Here is a 17,676-nt window from a genome sequence, read left to right as displayed (position 1 = left end):
TTCTGGACAGAGAAGGTGGGCGGCAGCAGTGGACAGTGAGATGGCAACCGTCAACTCCTGCCAACTCAGCTTTTCTACTCTGGCCTCATCACAGGGAGAAGCTTGGGACCACATTTGCCCAGAATCCCTGGGTTCTGCCAGAGAGAGGACGTCATGAATGACGCGGGAGAGAAGGGCTGCACCGTGTTTCTGCAAGGGTTGTTGGGTGCAGGTGCAAGGTTTCCAGTGCTCTCGCGGGCTTTCTCCAGCAAGTCAGCCGCTCCTGCTCAGGCCCCCGAACCTCGCGGGTGTTGGGGTTTCCTGAAAAATAGCACCCATTTAGCCCTCCCTTTGTTACTCCGGCCTTTCAAAGGTTAGATATGCCTTTAATCCCCTCCGTTGGGGCCTGGCGCTGTGGTGCAGCAGGTTAAGCCACCATCTGCAGGGCTAGCATCCCATATGGATACTGGTTCTTGTCCTGGCTGTTCCCATTCATCTCCTTGCTAAAGCGCCTGGGAAATCGGAGGAAAATGGCCCGAGTGCTCGGGCCCTTGCCACTCACGTGAGAGACCTGGAAGAAGCTCCTGGCTCCTGGTTTCAGCCTGGCCCAGCCCCAGTCATTGCAGCCACTTTGGGGAGAAAACCAGCAGATGGAAGATGTATTTCTCTGTTTCTCTGTCTCTTAAATCTTTTTCTTAAAAATCCTGTTAAATCTCTCTTGCTTGAATTATCTGGCATGGTGTCTGCTTCCCTTATTAAACCTCAACTACTGGCTGGCGCCGCGGCTCACTAGGCTAATCCTCCACCTTGTGGCGCCGGCACACCGGGTTCTAGTCCCGGTCGGGGCGCCGGATTCTGTCCCGGTTGCCCCTCTTCCAGGCCAGCTCTCTGCTGTGGCCAGGGAGTGCAGTGGAGGATGGCTCAAGTGCTTGGGCCCTGCACCCCATGGGAGACCAGGAAAAGCACCTGGCTCCTGCCTTTGGATCAGCACAGTGCGCCGGCCACAACACGCCGGCCACGGTGGCCGTTGGAGGGTGAACCAAAGGAAGACCTTTCTCTCTCTGTCTCTCTCTTTCACTGTCCACTCTGCCTATCAAAAAAAAAAAAAAAAAAACACCTCAACTACTGAAAGCAATAAAGAAGGAATCGTATTTTGGGTGAGAGACTATGAGGGCTTGGTCTGGAGGGCAGGCAGCAAAGATGAAAAGAAACAGATGTTTTTACGTACACTTCAGAGGCAGAATCCATGCGGCATTGCAATTCATTGCATAGTGGTGGAGGTGGAGATGAAGGAGAGCAAGGGCTTAACAGTGACCAAAGAGGGGCTGGCATTGTGGTGCAGCAAGTCCCTGCTGCTCTGCTTCTGGTCCTGTTTCCTGCTAATGCACCTGGGGCGCCATTGGATGATGCTCCTAGTGCTTGGGTCTCTGACATCCACATGGGAGCCCTGGAACAAGTTCCTGGCTCCTGGCTTCAACCTGGGCCAACCCTGGCTGTTGTAGCCATCTAGGGAGTGAATTGGCAGATGGAAAATGTCACCCCTGATCCCCACCGTCTCTCCATTTCTGTTTCTCTGACTTTCAAAGAAACAAATCTTTACCAAAAAAAAAAAAAAAAAAAAAAAAAAAAAAAAAGAAGTGAGAATCACATTTTTGGATAAAGGTCAGACTGTCTTACTAAATTTGCTATCCAGTCCGTGCAGCTGGAAGGGAAGTAGACATTGGGCTGTCCCAAGCTGCCAGCCCTGCAGCCCGTTTCCAGGGTGAATGGCTAAGGCCAGAGCGGAGTTGGGCGAGTTGAGCACCGGCCGGCGAGGAAGCTGTGCAGGACGTGCACATCTGTACTTGGGAAGCTATGAGCCATCGGAAGGAATGACCTTCTTTTTGGGAAGCACTCCAGCCTGCTCTGGGGCAGAGGCAGTTAGCTAATCCAGCCCTGGCTAAATCTCCCCCGTGAGAGGCACCTGCCAGGGAGTACCCACGCCACTGGGGTCCGTCAGGGTTGAGGGGCTGTGGATAAGGAAGAACTTCCTCCAGGCCCTACAGAGGGCATGGAGCCCCAACGAGGTAAGCCAATTGTCAACCCCAGGTTGGTGGATACAAGAGAAAGCTGTGTGTCTGGAGGGGTGGGTGTGGAAGGGGCACCCCTACCCACATCAGGGCCATTTGGGGGACTGGAGTGGGTGTGACGAAGTCTCCGCAGGCCAGGGCAGCAGAGTACAAAGCGCTCTCCTGTCCAGTGGTCTTTTGACTCCAGGCAGACAAGGCTCACCCATGGACGGAGGCCACAGACAACACTGGAGTCATTTCTAAAGTGCATTACTGGAGCAGCATAGTTGTGTTTCGCAAATGCACCGAAGTGGAGACTTTTTGGAGAACTTAAATAGCTTTAGCATAATAAGTCAGCTTTCTTAGCGATCTCTCTTCTTCAGGACGTCTGCTCCCCTACCCCGTAAGCTGTCAGACAAGGACTGTCCGTGAAGACAAAGTTCACTACTGGGTCCGTAGTGGATGTCCCAGTGCACTGCGTCTATAATCACCGTAAACATTGGCCTAAAGGCTGAGGGTTGAACTGCAGACTCCAAGTCTCTGGGCAAGTCTGGTGATCGAACTACAACTTGAGAGGCACCTGCCCATCTGAGGATGCACACCCAGAATTCCACGCCAGTGTCAGGAGCGCTGCTTCCTATGAGAGAGCATTGGGACTACCCTCTGCCACCACCTCCATCCTCTGTCGACGACCCCTCCAATCACCGAGCCTCTGGCGGTGGCTCCCAAGAACAAGAGGGGTGACAAGTTTGGATGGGGGAAGGCGAGATGGGGAGAGGAGAAACTCCTACAGGTAAACAGCCAGGAGCATACCTCGGGTCTTGGGTTCTCTCCTCCCTGCCTGTGTCTTTTACTGCACGACAAGGTAAAGTCTCGGAACCTGAGTTTGTGCATCTGTAGAGCAGAGTTCAAAGCGCTCAGTTCAAAGAATTGTGAGAAGTAAACAGTGTTTGCAAGATTGCTGCTGTCAGGCTGGCGCCACAGCTCACTAGGCTAATCCTCCGCCTTGCGGTGCCAGCACACCAGGTTCTAGTCCCAGTCGGGGCACCGGATTCTGTCCCGGTTGCCCCTCTTCCAGGCCAGCTCTCTGCTGTGGCCCGGGAGTTCAGTGGAGGATGGCCCAAGTGCTTGGGCCCTGCATCCCATGGGAGACCAGGATAAGTACCTGGCTCCTGCCATCGGATCAGTGCGGTGCACCCGCCGCGGCGGCCATTGGAGGGTGAACCAACGGCAAAGGAAGACCTTTCTCTCTGTCTCTCTCTCTCACTGTCCACTCTGCCTGTCAAAAAAAAAAAAAAATCACTGCTGTCATCCCTGTCCAAGCAACTGCGTCTACCCCAGGACCAAACGTCACCACGAAGCTCTGCCCCAAACCTCCTGCCCCTGTGGAGACTGTGGTGTACAGCTGTGCTGGAAGTGGGTGAAGTGCCACGTCCTGGCTGCATTCTGCTGGGAGCCCGCAGAGAGTGACTTTCTGCTGGAAGTTGGTGTCCCCAGATGGCAGGGACCGAAGGCACAGCTGCAGAGACAGAACAGCCAGAGGAGCTGGTGCTGCCACTTCAAAAGAAAGACAACCATTGCCCCAGAAAATGCGCGTCTGCAATTTGCAATCTACAGGATGAAGGACAGGGGCTTACAATGCCCTCCTATAATGCAAAAATACAGATGCTGAAGACCACGGGCTTGAGGTGTTAAGTTTGCACAACTGCAGATGGGCAGCTGAGATTTTTCTGAGATTGGAATGAAGTCGCTGGGTATAAGAAAGGGACAATGCCAACTCTCATGGCATAGTAGAGACAAAAAGAGCCAAGGATGGCAAGTGCCAACTCACTGTCTATTCCTGGCTCCCACTTTATTAAAAAGCCCCCCTATAATGCTGGGGAGCTTCAGCTGTAAAACTGTATTCCTTGCAATAGGATTGACTGATAACTTGTAAGCAGAAGTTACTGGGTGGAGTGTAATAGCCTTTCCTGCAGGTGTTCCAGCAGCCATCTTATGTCCATGAGGCAATCTTGAGTTTGGAGGACGGAGAAGAGCGGAGCAAGAAGACGGGGTCTGAGACACTGGTGGCACTGTTGCTACTTCCCTCCCCTCTGGACTGCTTGCTTCTGGTCTTGTTTCTATATGCTCACAACAGAAATGCTCATTTGTTTAAGCGTCTGTTACTTTGGCTCAAAGTTACCACTTAACTGATATTCCCATAGAGCCTAGATTTCCATTATTTTCCTTATGAGTGAGATTAAAATTAGTATTTGAATCATATTACCTCTGGGGGAGAAATTACTACACAGGAATCCTTGTGTTAAATTAACTGTTAATGGGCAAGTGTTCGGCCTAGCAGATAATACACCCATCGAGATAGTCCCATTCTTTGTGGATTTGAGTCTTGGCTCTCAGTCTCGATTCTAGCTTCCTGCTAGTGCAGACTGGGAGACAGCAGCTGATGGCTCAGACAGTTGGATCCCTGACACCCAAGCAGGAGGCCTAGATTGAATTCCTGGCTCCCTGTTTGGGCCCCACCCAGCCTTGGGTGGTTTGGGGAATAAATCAGAGGATGGGAACTCACTCTTTCTTCCTCTATCCATCTCTCTCTAATAATATTCAATTTAAAATCTTGCTAAATAAGACTTACACTAAAAATCCTAATTCCAAGTGTGGGTAAAATCCTTACCTCGTCTTTCCCTCGTCTTTACAAAGAGCACCCTCTATGATAGATGGCCCTGTGTGCTGAGAACAGCATCTGACAACTGATTCCAAGACGTCACGAAGCACCGGACAGGCAGGTGAGTGACAGAAGTGGCTGTACAGTGGTGTCTTTTTGTCCTAGTTGACCGTACTTTACATTGCATAAATATGTTTTCCTTTGAAGGTTTTGCGAGAATCTTCATCAGTAGTAACATGGGAAACGCAGAGGTAAGAAGCCCCCTCTTCATGCAGCCCTTCTGGGTGCCACTCCCCAACTGACCCAAAAATCCTGGCAAAGCGTAAGAGCCACTTAGTGCCAGTCCTTAGGGGTCTGTCAGCTCCTCCCACCCTCATCCTGCCTCATTGTTGATCGGCTGCAATCAGCAGGAGAAGCTCAGGGACGCTGGAGGGGCCCAGGGAGACTGGGAGCAGAAAGTCCTGGGTTGGGCGATTTCCCCTGTGGCAGCCTCAAGTGTGGCTCTTTGCTTTGTGTTTTTTGTATGTCAATAACCCAGCAGCACTAAGAACACATTAAATCATATGTTTGTGAAAGTGACCTAAGTACAGAAATACAAATGATTCCAGCAGGAAGAAAATTTATTTCCTATGCTTAATGTGATCTCCTTGGTGCTACTCAAAGACCAATGAGTAAATAAACAAGTGCTGGGTAGTAGGACATAAGCATAGAGGTGAATCCCATGCATGCTTCAGCCACAGAGGCACATTGACTTGTAGTCTGTGGAAAGACCTAACTTCCTTTACATGTTCAAAGGGGACCCATGTGCCACTCAGCTGATTTGCTGAGTGTGCAGTTGGAACGCCTAACCTTCTATTCTGGGGTTTTAAATCTGATACCTTCAGCAAGTAACATCGTCAATATTTTAAAGCCGTATTTGGCTCCCAGTGAGTAGCACTGGGGTTTCCCTCCCTCCTGAGATCCTTTCTCTAGGCACCCTTCTTCCTGCCGTGTGCCTGACAACATCAGCCCTTTGCCCTGAGAGCAGGTGCACAAGCCAGGAAGAGTTCCTGGGGAAGCTTTCAAAGATCCTTATCCCGTCCCACCCCTGCTCTCCAGGCTTCGATTTTAGTTTTTTATGGACTATATGTCCTCTTTTTCATATAAAATGATGTGAATTGGCTGTTAACTCGTGTTCACTGTCCCATAGAGAGGTGATCAGGACAAGCATCTGCCTGTCTGTGTGAGGTAGCTTGTCATCACTGCAATGTGAGATCTGAGAAAACTGAGTAGTAAATAGAGAAGGTTTATTTTTGCTCCTGGTTTTGGAGGTTCACAGTCCAAGCTCCAGTGGCTGCCATGGCTTAGTATGTGGTGACAGCACTCTTGCCTAGCAGAAGCATCCCATGGCAAGAAGGACCATGTCCGTCTGTCTGTGTCTTTCCTCACTAAGTCACCAGGACTCATTCAGGGGGCTGGAACCTAACAACCTAATCCAATCTAATCACTTCCCAGTGGTTCCACACCCATAATTGGATTAAATTTCCACCCTCCTGTCGTGTCAGCAATATGAGACTGTGGGGACCAAGTCTTTAACACATGGGCCTCCGGGGAACATTGAACATCAGACTAGTACCCAAATCCTAGCACCATCTGAGGACTGTGTTCACAGCATCACAGGCAGGAGGCTTGACACCCTGGACTGACCTTGGACCTTTAACATCATCAGAGATGCACAGTTAGTTTGGGTCTGACCTGGGGTCCCCAGAACACCCTGGAGTCACCTCTCCAGAGAGGGTTAGGGCTTGTAGAACCCTAAAAAACCAGAAAATCTCTTTTGTCCACGGGAATGTTAACATTCTCAGGAGAGTTCAGTTTCTGTTGGAAATCCAAGACTTTGCAAGCAAACAGGGTAAGATATTTCCAAGTTAGAGGGTGCGTACGATGACTGCAGGCCTTCTGAACATTTAGGCAGAGGGGAAAACTGAGCTTCATGTTCGATTTCTTCAGTCTCTACAGGTAGTGATTTCCCTGAGTAACCAAAGAAGAGCAAAGGCAGAAGCTCTCCGCGATCCATGAAAAGGAGAAAGATGAGTATCTTTCATTCAAAGCAAGCATCCCAAAATTCTTTAATTATAAGCTCAAAGGGGCTTTGCGCTCATCCTGAATCTTGGTTTCCAGCAGGACGGCATTTAAGCCTTCCTAAAAAGATAAGACTCAACCTATTTTTAGACATTTCCAAAGAGCATTCCGCTGTCTGTGCCTTTCTTAGACAGGTGAAGATTTTCTTCCTTCTAACCTCACCACAGGTGAGCTTTTCCCATTGCTGACCTCAAGCTTTTGGCAGAGTTTGGTGTGGTTTGCTCCGTGGAGATGGTGAGCCATCAGTCTCTTCCAAGTTGCCCTCTATTGTCCGTCTGTAGGAAATTATGACAACCAATTGGGATATTTGTATTTAAATCCATACAGTTGGAGCCAGATGCTGGCCAAGTGACTCACAGGCATGGCAAAAACATCGCCACCCTTCTTTTTGTCACACCGGTCCAGCCTCTGCCATCGGGCGCAGTGCCAGCCTTTCTCCCTTCTCTCTCTCTCCTGCAAAACTCACGCCACACATTCTGACACGCACAATGCAACAAAGGTGGGCATCAACCGAAGACCACGGTGACGGCAGGTGCTCAGCCCTCACACCTTGGCTCCTGCTGTTCACATCAGTGGGTCATGGACCTGGCTCTGGGAACTTGGACACGGTTCCTAATCTCACTGGGGAAGCATTTTGTCATCTAGAATGGAGACAGTGACAGCGTCTACCTTATAGGGTTGTGGAAAGGATGAATGTGTGCACCGTGTGAGGCTTAGAATGGCGTCTGCTGCTCTAATCCTGCTATATACTAGGCGTGTTTAAAAAGTTCATGCAAGAAGCCTACTATGCATGGGTTTCAAATGTTTGTGTAACAGAAACGTCTTACCTTTCAATTTCATTTCCCACTAACTTTGCGAATCCACCTCCTGGTTGTCAGGGAAAAGAGGAGTGAGGGAGGAAAGAGAGACAGATAAAGGACAAGAAAAAAGACAAGGAAAGGAAGGAAAAGACAGAAGAAAGGGGGAATGAGTAAAACGGTGAGCATGAAAAAGAAGAGAGGAAAAGGAGCAGCAAGAATAACGAAGGAGATCACACGTTGGCAAAGAGCGCGTCGACAGCCCGAGCTTGCATCAGCAGCGGAAAGGTGTGGAAAAGGAAAACAAAAAATGTTGGCTGTGGGAAGAGGGACGCTTGGAGCGGAACGCAGGGGAAGACAAGTTTTTGTGAAAGCTTCATTTGCGGGCACAGCGCCTGCTTGAAATCGTGGGGCGTTCACCTGCTCACGGAACCCTAGATGCTCAGGGCTCCGGTCCGGGTCCCTCCTGCCCCAACCAGTTGTGGGGCAGCCCTGGACTTGGCCCTCGGATTTGCCCTGCAGGATGCCTGCGTGCTGTCTCGCTGCTCCAGCGGCCCCGCCAGGATGCAAGGATCCTGTCTTCATTGCGTTCTCCCTATATATTCATCGTTTGTGAAGTGGCGTTCTGGAACAAAATTTTACACACACACACACACACACACACTCCCCTCTACAAGGGGCTGGGGTCCTGAATTTTCAATTATTCACTTTAGTGACCTCACCTCCCCCCCCCCGCCCCGCCCTTCCCCCCTTTCACTTTTTGGTGCGTTAAGAAGCAGAGGAAAAAATGACACAGTGCCGCAGGGAGAAGCCGCTCTTAGGGTTCCAACTTGCCCTCCTCATCAGAGGGAATTAATCATCTAGCCGCTTGGAAACCGGGGGAAGAGCGGATCGGGTTTTGAAATAAAAGCAGCATTTTTTTTTAAATGCCTTTTCACTTTGTATGCTGATTCCGCTGCCTATTTGGTGCAGAGCACGTCCCCCGCTGGAGAAGCTGAAGCCCGGCCAGAAGCCTCCCACGGGAACCCGGCGGCCCGCGAGCGTCTCCTCCCGCCGGGGTGAGCCCGGGCCGCCGGCGCGCGAGTCACGAAGCCAGACGCGGCGCGCGTCTCCGCCCCGGACCCGGGAGACTGCAGCAGCGCGGCGCGGCCGCGGCCCGGGCGGCTCCCGGAGGCGGGGAGGAGACGCGACTCCCGCAGCCACGTGACTCGCGCTCGCCGCGACCCAGATCCGCGCCCGGAACCCGCGCGCGGCGGGGCGGGCCGGGGGACACGTAGCGACGGCCCCCTTCCCTGCTGCGCCCCGGTGCGTGTGCAGGCGGCGTCCGCCTCCCCGGGGCTCACGTGCCACTGGCCGTCACCAGTGTTTTCGCAGATGACCGGGGAGAGTGTAAATATTGGGCTGGGCGCAGGAACAGCCCGCGGGAGATCCACATTTGTTTATATATGTATGGCTACATAAACTGTCAGCAGCGTTATCTGTGAACGTGCGTCATGAGACAGGAGCTGGCGGCAGCGGGGCCGCAGACCCGGGAGTCCCGCAGGACGCGCTCTCCGCGGCCTCCAAGGCCCCCCAGCCGGGCGCGGCGCGGCGCGGCGCGGGCAGTGCGCGTCTCCCGGCGACTCCCGCTGGCCGTGAGTCACGCTCGCGGGTGGCTCCGGCGAGAGGTGGCGCGGCCCGTGCTTCCCCGCGCCCCGCGCCGCGGCTGCAGGGCGCGCGCGCGCACGGGTTCCCCGCGCAGTGATGTGGCAGCGCGGCAGGTCGGCTCACGTTGCTGGCCCTGTGCTGGTACCCGCCGGAGACGGGATTAAGGAGGGAGGCTGTGGAGGTGCCAGCGGTAGTATGCGTGGGCTCTGCACACGCCCGGCGTGGCTGATCGCACGCGGGCGCCGCCCGGGGCGCGGGGGGCTGGCGGGCGGCAACTGCCGCACTGCCGGAGCCCCCGCCTCCTCCCGCCCCGGCCCCCCGCCCGCGCTCCTCCGGGAGCCCACGGGGCCCCGGGCGGCGTCAGCTGCGGCTGTGATGAGTGGCACCGCAATTCCGGCCGCTGCGGGAAGTTTAGGTGGCCCAGGGACACTCGGTCCCAGTGACTGCGTTTTCATGCATCTGAAGCCCTTCAGGGGGCCGGGGGCTGATGCCCAGTTGCCCCCTTTCCTGGGGCGGGGGGTGAGGGGAACCTGCCCCCAGCGCCCAGGGGTCCTCCCTTCCAGGCCGCTGAGCGGGGGCGCAAAGTCTGCAGCTTTCTTTCGGGCCTGGAGTGGGACCCGCCGCGAAGGCTCTTTCTCTTTTCCTTTCTCCGCTCCAAGCCAGCGGCACAGTCGGTGGAAAGCGAAAAAAATAAAAAATTAAAAAAAAAAAAAAGCCACGTTCACGTTTCTGCACCGTAATGACGGACGCACGGGGAGAGTCGCGTTTCCGAGCCGGGGAAGCGGGGCCGCCCCGCACCCCCCGCGCCCTCCCCGCCCCTCCCCCCCCGCCGCCTGCAGCGCCTCCGGGGAGACGAAGCGCTTGGCCGAAGTTGTTTTTCCTTTCCGGTGGCCCTGGTCAGGTGTCCCCGCCCCCTCCCGCCGCCGTGTCCCGCCGCCCCCTCCCGGCGCGGCCCCTCCTCGCCCGCCCCCCTCCGGGCTGGACCGCGGATGGTACGTTCCGCACGTGAGCTGGGTGCTGGTCTGGCCGGCGACGCGCGTGCCCTGTGGCCAAACACTGCCCGGAGTGAGAGCAAAGTAGCCGCGCAGCGGGGCCGGGCGAGGGTGCGTGCGCGCGTGTGTGCGCGCGTGTGTGCGAGCGGGCGGGCGGGCGGCGCGGGGGGGCCCGCTGCTTCACACTTTCCACACCGCACTGAAGAGGGAGAGCGAGCGAGCGAGAGAGCGCCTGGAGACGCGCGGATCCCCCCGAACCGAAGCCGAGGCCACGGACCGCTCGAACATGGACGAAGGAATTCCGCATTTGCAAGAGAGACAGTTACTGGAACATAGAGATTTTATAGGGTAAGGTGCACGCACCCTTGCGAATCCCTGTCTAGGCTTCGGTCTGATTTTTTTTTTTAATTTTTAAATTTTTTTGCTGCTTTTCCAGAAAGTGGTATGGAGCGGGCGAGGGCAGAACCCCTTCCCGAATGGTGCCTGATTGCTGATTTCTGTTTTTGCAGACTGGACTATTCCTCTTTGTATATGTGCAAGCCCAAAAGGGGCATGAAACGAGACGACACCAAGGTAAGTCTAAGTTTCCCATGTTTCGCATAACCTGCCTGGATAGTTAATTAGGGCCATTGATTTCACAGGGAAGCTCTGCCCAACTGAATTTTAAGTAGCCTTACTGGCTGTTCTCAGGGGGATACCAAACATCATACCTGAATTTAAATCGCATTTCAGAACAGTCCAGAAGAAAAGAGATTTCTTGGGCATAGTTTATCACATAAGTATGGGGGGGACGCTGGGGTAGGGGGATGTTGTACCCAGAAAGTGAATATTCAGCTTACTGTTTTTTTTCCCTCTCCCACGCCTCGCACACATTAAGGATACCTACAAATTACCGCACAGATTGATAGAAAAGAAAAGAAGAGACCGAATTAATGAGTGCATCGCTCAGCTGAAAGATTTACTGCCTGAACATCTGAAATTGACAGTAAGACGCACATTTCCACGCTCTGGTGCTCTCCAAGGGCGTGTGGGTAGCCTGGGAGGACTCCCGGAGGGAGAGGAATCAATGTAAATATTCCAGGCCTGCCATACAACTTGTGCCGTAGACTCAGAGTAGGGCTCCCAGCTAAGGCAGGCAGGCAGGCATTTCTAACCTGGCCGCTGGGACGCAGGCTCAGGAAGCGTACGCCTTCCAAGTGTGCGCCCGAGTTGCTGTGCTGGGGGGAGCTCAGCCGAGGAAGCCGGATGTGTGGGGTTTTTTTTTTTGGGGGGGGGTAGGTAACCAAGTGCCCCCTTCTTTTTTGTTTTGCTCCGCTGCAGACCCTGGGGCATCTGGAGAAAGCCGTAGTCTTGGAATTAACTTTGAAACACTTGAAAGCTTTAACAGCCTTAACCGAACAGCAGCATCAGAAAATCCTCGCTTTGCAGAATGGTAAGCGCGGCCCGGGGGTGGGGGGAGGCCAGCCCGGCCTGCAGGGCAGCCCCGGGCGCAGCGGGCTTCGCACGCCCCGCCCCCACCCCTTCCCCAGGCCCGCGAGCTCGCTACCGTGGGCTCCGTGGCCGAGACGGTGCCGTCCCCGGGAGGGGCCCGTTTCCCCGGTGCATCACCCTAGGGAAGGCGCCGGGTTGTATTCCAGTGGCGGCTGCGCCCTGTCTTACTTCGGGGTCTTGGCTGCGAGCAGCGCGCCTCCCCGCACGCCACCCCCGCCGCCCTCCTCCTCCTCCTCCTCCTCCTCCTCCCCCCGGCAGCCGGCGGAGGAGAAGCCCAGGTCCCCTCAGTCGGCGCAGGGCCCACGTGACTGGCAGATGCTTCACCGGCTGTGTTTTCCTTGCCTCCCTCCATGCCTCTGCCCCGCACCCCCACCCCACGCCCACCCCAGGGGAGCGGTCTCTGAAGTCGCCCATTCAGTCCGACCTGGACGCGTTCCACTCGGGATTTCAAACCTGCGCCAAAGAAGTCTTGCAATACCTCTCCCGCTTCGAGAGCTGGACCCCCAGGGAGCCGCGCTGCGTCCAGCTCATCAACCACTTGCACGCCGTGGCCACCCAGTTCCTGCCCACCCCGCCGGCGTTGACTCAACAGGTCCCCCTGGGCAAAGGCGCCGGCGCGGCCGCGGCAGCCGGCCCCGCGGGCCACAAGCTGGAGCCGCCGGCGCACTGCGTGCCGGTCATCCAGCGGACTCAGCCCAGCGCCGAGCTCGCCGCCGAGAACGACACGGACACCGACAGCGGCTACGGCGGCGAGGCCGAGGCCCGGCCGGACCGTGAGGCGGGCGCCGGCCGCGTCACCATCAAGCAGGAGCCGCCGGGGGAGGACTCGCCGGCGCCCAAGAGGCTGAAGCTGGATGCCCGCGGCGGCGGCGGCGGCGGCGGCGGCGCTGGCGTTGGCGGCGGCCCGGGGGGCGGCGCGGCGGCGGCGGCGGCCGCGCTCCTGGGCCCCGACCCGGCCGCGGCCGCGCTCCTCAGACCGGACGCCGCCCTGCTCAGCTCGCTCGTGGCGTTCGGCGGAGGCGGGGGAGCGCCCTTCGCGCAGCCGGCGGCCGCCGCGGCCCCCTTCTGCCTGCCCTTCTACTTCCTCTCGCCCTCGGCCGCCGCCGCCTACGTGCAGCCCTTCCTGGACAAGAGCGGCCTGGAGAAGTATCTGTACCCGGCGGCGGCCGCCGCCGCGCCGTTCCCGCTGCTGTACCCCGGCATCCCCGCCCCGGCCGCCGCCGCCGCCGCCGCCGCGGCCGCCGCGGCCGCCGCCGCCTTCCCCTGCCTGTCCTCGGTGCTGTCGCCGCCTCCGGAGAAGGCCGCCGCCGCGGCCGCCGCGACCCTCCTGCCGCACGAGGTGGCGCCCCCTGGGCCGCTGCACCCGCACGGCCGCGCGCACCTGCCGGTGGCCGGGAACCCCGGCAGCGGCGCTCAGGAAGAGCCCTCGCCGCCCGGCAAGGACGGCCCCTGAGCGCCCGCCCGCGGAGTCCCGCCGGTGCGAGGTCGCGGCAGCCCTGACGCCGTGAGGGAGGAGGTGTGCAGAGGCGCACGCCGGGCTGACAGTCAAGCAGGTGTTTTGTGTACATTGGGAGTCGCGCGTTTGCTCGCCCCTCGCCGCCCCCGCCCCGCACACACTAACGCCCCCCCCCCAGCGCCCCAGCTCCCTCCCCCGCGGCCGGGGAGAGCGCCTCTGCGGCAGAGCGCACCCTGCTTTTTCTCGGGAGAAGCCCCCTCCCCGCCCCAGGAAGCGTCGCCTCCTCTCCAGCCTCGTCCCGGGGTCTCGCGCCGCGCGCGCGCCAGCGAACCCCGCTGCGCGGGTGCGCTCCCGGGACCGGGGGAGGGGAGCGGCGCGGACCCCTCCCACGCCCCCGATCGGCGCCGACCGGGTGGGGAGGGGGCACGGCAGGGTCTCGGCAGGCTGCGCGCGCCTCGGAGCTGCTCCGCCTGGCTGGGGGGGTGGGGTGGGCAGGTGGATTTTTGGGGAATTGGTGTTCGCTCCAGTATTTGGTAACGCTCGGCTTTTTGGGAAGGCATGCGTGTTCGCAGAGCCGAGGGGAGTCCGCGGCTCTGGTTGCCACCTCGTCCTCGGTGGTCTCAGTCACGCGCCCCTGTTCAGGGAGGGACGCGCCGTGTGGGGCGTCTTCCGGAGTCGGGAAGCGGTCAGGGTCGCCCCTTGGTCCCTTTGCTAGCACTTTATTGAGAAATTGACCGTGGCTCAATTGACTTATCCTAATTTCTTCGGAGTCCATCCATCTATCTACATAGATGTGGCTACATCTATGTACGTAGATTTATATGTGTATAGATAAATATATGCATATAGATTATCTCAAGTGCATCTAGCGTCACTGCCATGATTTCATCCATCAGTTCCTAAATTTTTGTAATCTTTACTGTAAAAAAAAAAAAAGTGCACTGAATCTAAAAACAAAACAGAAAACAAGTCCAGACTGGTTTGTCCTGGATTCTGCTAAGTGGCGAAGGTGGAAGAGAGCTTTTAGCCCGCGGGCTTTGGTGGGGATGCTGTGAAGATGTGGAATGAAGCCCTCCGTGGCCTTCCTATCTCCAAGTCTGTATTTTCTGGAGACCAAACCAGATACCAGATAATCACAAAGAAAGCTTTTTTAATAAGGCTTAAACCAAGACCTTGTCTAGATATTTTTAGTTTGTTGCCAAGGTAGCACTGTGAGAAATCTCACTTGAATGTTATGTAAGGGGTGAGACACAACAGTCTGACTGTGAGTGAAGAAGATATCTGGGTCTTTTAGTCAGTTTGGTGCATTTGCTGCTGCTGTTGCTAATGTTTGCCTCAAACGCTGTGTTTAAGCAACGTTAAACTCTTAGCCTACAAGGTGGCTCTTATGTACATAGTTGTTAATACATCCAATTAATGATGTCTGACATGCTATTTTTGTAGGGAGAAAATATGTGCTAATGATATTTTGAGTTAAAATATCTTTTGGGGAGGATTTGCTGAAAAGTTGCACTTTTGTTACAATGCTTATGCTTGGTACAAGCTTACGCTGTCTTAAATTATTAAAAAAAAATAAATACTGTCTGCAAGAAACCAGCTGGTTTAGAAAAGTTTAGTATGTGAAGATAAACTAGAAATTATCTTTATATTCTAGTATTTTCAGCACTCCATAAGTTCTATTACCTAAATATTGCCACACTATTTTGTGATTTAAAAAATTCTTACTAAGGAATAAAAACTTTAATATACGATACGAGATTGTCTAATAATTGAAAAGACAGAATGGATGCCCAGTTTTTCAGGTATCTGTGGTAATCGGGATGAAAAGCATCGAGGTTCTCAGATATTCGACCTTTTACCATCACTGGCCTGATGTCTACGTTTCCACTCTTGCAAACTTCCAGGCTCTGGCTGTGTCTACCTGCTTATTTCCAATGTATCTCAATGAAAAGTGCAAAAGAAAATCCTGCCAATCCCTTGTGTGGTTTGTTTACGCTGGACCCACTTTGCTGATGTTCTCACGATTGATGGATTTCTCGCTTTTTGTCTGTGACATGGGTCTGTCTGCTGCGGTCTGCTGGTTCTCCTTCCTTGCTGTAGGAAAGCACTCCCACAGGGGCACTTACTATCTGGGAGTATTTTGGCTTCTGAACTAGTGTAAAATAACTGTCATGAGACTTTGCCATGGAATTCCAAGATCAGAAATAGTTCCTAGACTCTGCTCGGATTTCGAATCAGATCTGTGGTTTGATACAACCCGGGTGATGGTTGATCAATGTTTAGTTTCAGGGCTGTTCTTTATAAATCTCTTAATTTTCTGAAAGGTGCTTGAATGGAGTCAAAATCTGAGATGTAGAAAAAGTGCTCCCTCTACTGACTTCTGGCAGTGGAGCTGCAAGTCACAGAAGGTGAAGCCGAGAGCAACCTCAGACCAGCAACTCCAATGCCCTGAGTTTTAGAAACGAAGGGACACGAAGCCCAGGATAGGAGGACCTTCCCAAGGCCGCAGTGGCTGCCCAGAGCCAACCTGGTGGTCTTCTAGGTCCCTCAGCCACTGAACTACTTCCTGCAGCAGCAACTTGGACCAAGTTGGCTGAAATTGGGCTTCATGAATAAACCCACCCACAGGAGCAAAGAAAACAAACAATTAACATTAAGAAACTGGACCTTTTGAGCATTCTCGATTGAACTGAAAGAAAGTAGTCTGTCCATCTAAACCAGAAATTGGGAGAAAGGCATTTTAAATATTTCTGAAGGACATTTTAAAACCATTATTATAATTATGTTAGTTTCATAGCAAAAAAAATCCAAAGAAATCAGAGGATAACAAAATGTTTTTGCTTATGTATAATTTTGCTATAATAAAATTTATAAAGTTAGGGTTGGGCCAGGTTTTATATAGCTCAGTTATTTAATTCAAAAGCCCATATAGTAACATGATTACAGGGTAAGGATAAGACAGAAAGGCACAATAATTTTATCTGTTGCATCTGAAAAATGTTATTTTGGTCATTGATGTATTTTAAGCATTAAAAGATAGTAGTAGTTATTCGTTAAGATTTCTATAACTGCTGTGGTGAAATTTTACCTAAAATGCATTATAGTATATGTGATTTTCCAACTTAAGACAAATATGAATCTTGAGGCAATAATAAGTATAGTATTATACTGATTAATTTTACAAACATGTGTCTTACCAAAGTTTACATTGAATTTTAAGTGGGCTTTCCCCCCCTAAAGAGTGAATCTGAAACACATTTTGAAGTCACTGCAAAACTCTACCGCTGTATAATGTGACTGGTATTTTACTTCTTGTCATTGCAAAACTATTTTACATTCAGTTCTGTGTTATTGGCCATTATGGGCCATAACTTTGGTTATCATGTATCACCTGAGTTCTGTCCAAAAGTTACATAAAACAGGCCTGGTGTTCTGGCTCTCCGGTGTCAGCCATTAACCTCTGCACCGGAAGTGATTGCCAATGGAGAGCCCCTGGGAAAACCCAGCTGGGCAAACAGGCGAAGGCCTGAGCAGAACTCTCACGGGTGCATTAGACTTCTGTGAGCTGAAAGCTGGCTGCGCTATGGTGACAATGGCATTCTACTTCAGATAGCCCCTTGTTATTTTTCATTATAACTTAAATCTCTTGGACCTCCGATTAATTCAGTTAGATCCGTCCAATATTGTCGCTGTGGTCTTTTCAAGAAATTCAAAGTGGATTTTTATGCATGCCCAAGTCCCTTGCAAGTTCCAGGTTTTCACAGGAGAATTTAAGTAGGGGTTTGAAAACTATCACATATTTTCTGTGATTAAGATGGGCTTTATACAAAAAAAGTGCAGCCCGTATTTTTATAATATATTCTTCTAGGAATTGTAGGTGTGTCTTAAATTGGGTTTCTTATACTTGTTCAGTAATTACATATTGAAAACTCTAAACAGATATAAAAGATATCTTTAAAAGTTCATATTTTCAAGTTCTAAATTCAGTGATACCTAATTTTTCTGGCATCAAAGAATGATACCATCAGAAAATAATGATTCAGCAAATGGGAGTTTCTATGTTCACGTGCCCGTGCTGTCTTATTTTTTTATTTTAGTGGAAAGCATACTGAAATATCTTATCCTTGTAAGCATCTTGCCTATGTCATAGGAAAAAATACCTCATACATAGTTAACCTTTGTCAATAATTCAGTGACGTTATAGTCATCACTTTTGCACTATGCACGTCATCTGGGAATATTTGGACGTGTAGCAACGCTTCTTGAGTTCTTACACCTGCTTTTAATTGTTTTTAGTCTTTTGCTCACAGCCGGGCTGTCAGAGTCATTTCTTGATGGTGTGAGTGCTTCCTCCAGCCCTTACCTAACTGCTACCTCTGACTTACCCTGCGGGCTGGAATACCATTTCAACAGAACCACATCCATCTGAAATGTGTCTAAAATGAGAGCAAATGGGTTCGCACTCAGGACTTGGGGGCTCTTC

At 53.1% G+C, this 17,676-nt stretch overlaps 1 protein-coding gene and 1 long non-coding RNA gene across 2 annotated transcripts in view; both read left to right on the top strand.

The window, feature by feature from the left end:
* Positions 1 to 8,534, top strand: part of LOC108176986 (uncharacterized) — a 63,996-nt gene extending 55,462 nt beyond the window's left edge. Inside the window, exons 5-7 of the long non-coding RNA XR_001793695.4 lie at positions 4,725 to 4,810; positions 4,897 to 4,940; positions 6,679 to 8,534. This is a non-coding gene — a long non-coding RNA (uncharacterized LOC108176986). The remainder of the gene's footprint in view (positions 1 to 4,724; positions 4,811 to 4,896; positions 4,941 to 6,678) is intronic.
* Positions 8,535 to 10,167: 1,633 nt separating this feature from the next.
* On the top strand, positions 10,168 to 14,946 carry BHLHE41 (basic helix-loop-helix family member e41). Its single transcript, XM_051850356.3, has 5 exons — positions 10,168 to 10,594; positions 10,756 to 10,819; positions 11,124 to 11,231; positions 11,567 to 11,678; positions 12,127 to 14,946. The coding sequence occupies exons 1-5, from the start codon at positions 10,533 to 10,535 to the stop codon at positions 13,188 to 13,190; spliced, it is 1,410 nt and encodes a 469-aa protein (XP_051706316.1). The 5' UTR covers positions 10,168 to 10,532; the 3' UTR covers positions 13,191 to 14,946.
* The last annotated feature ends 2,730 nt before the right edge of the window (positions 14,947 to 17,676 follow it).

This window comes from Oryctolagus cuniculus, chromosome 9 (genome assembly GCF_051225735.1).
Source record: "Oryctolagus cuniculus isolate XC-2025 breed Fujian yellow rabbit chromosome 9, ASM5122573v1, whole genome shotgun sequence".
Taxonomy (NCBI): Eukaryota; Metazoa; Chordata; class Mammalia; order Lagomorpha; family Leporidae; genus Oryctolagus; species Oryctolagus cuniculus.
This window is presented reverse-complemented; position numbering and strand designations above follow the sequence as displayed.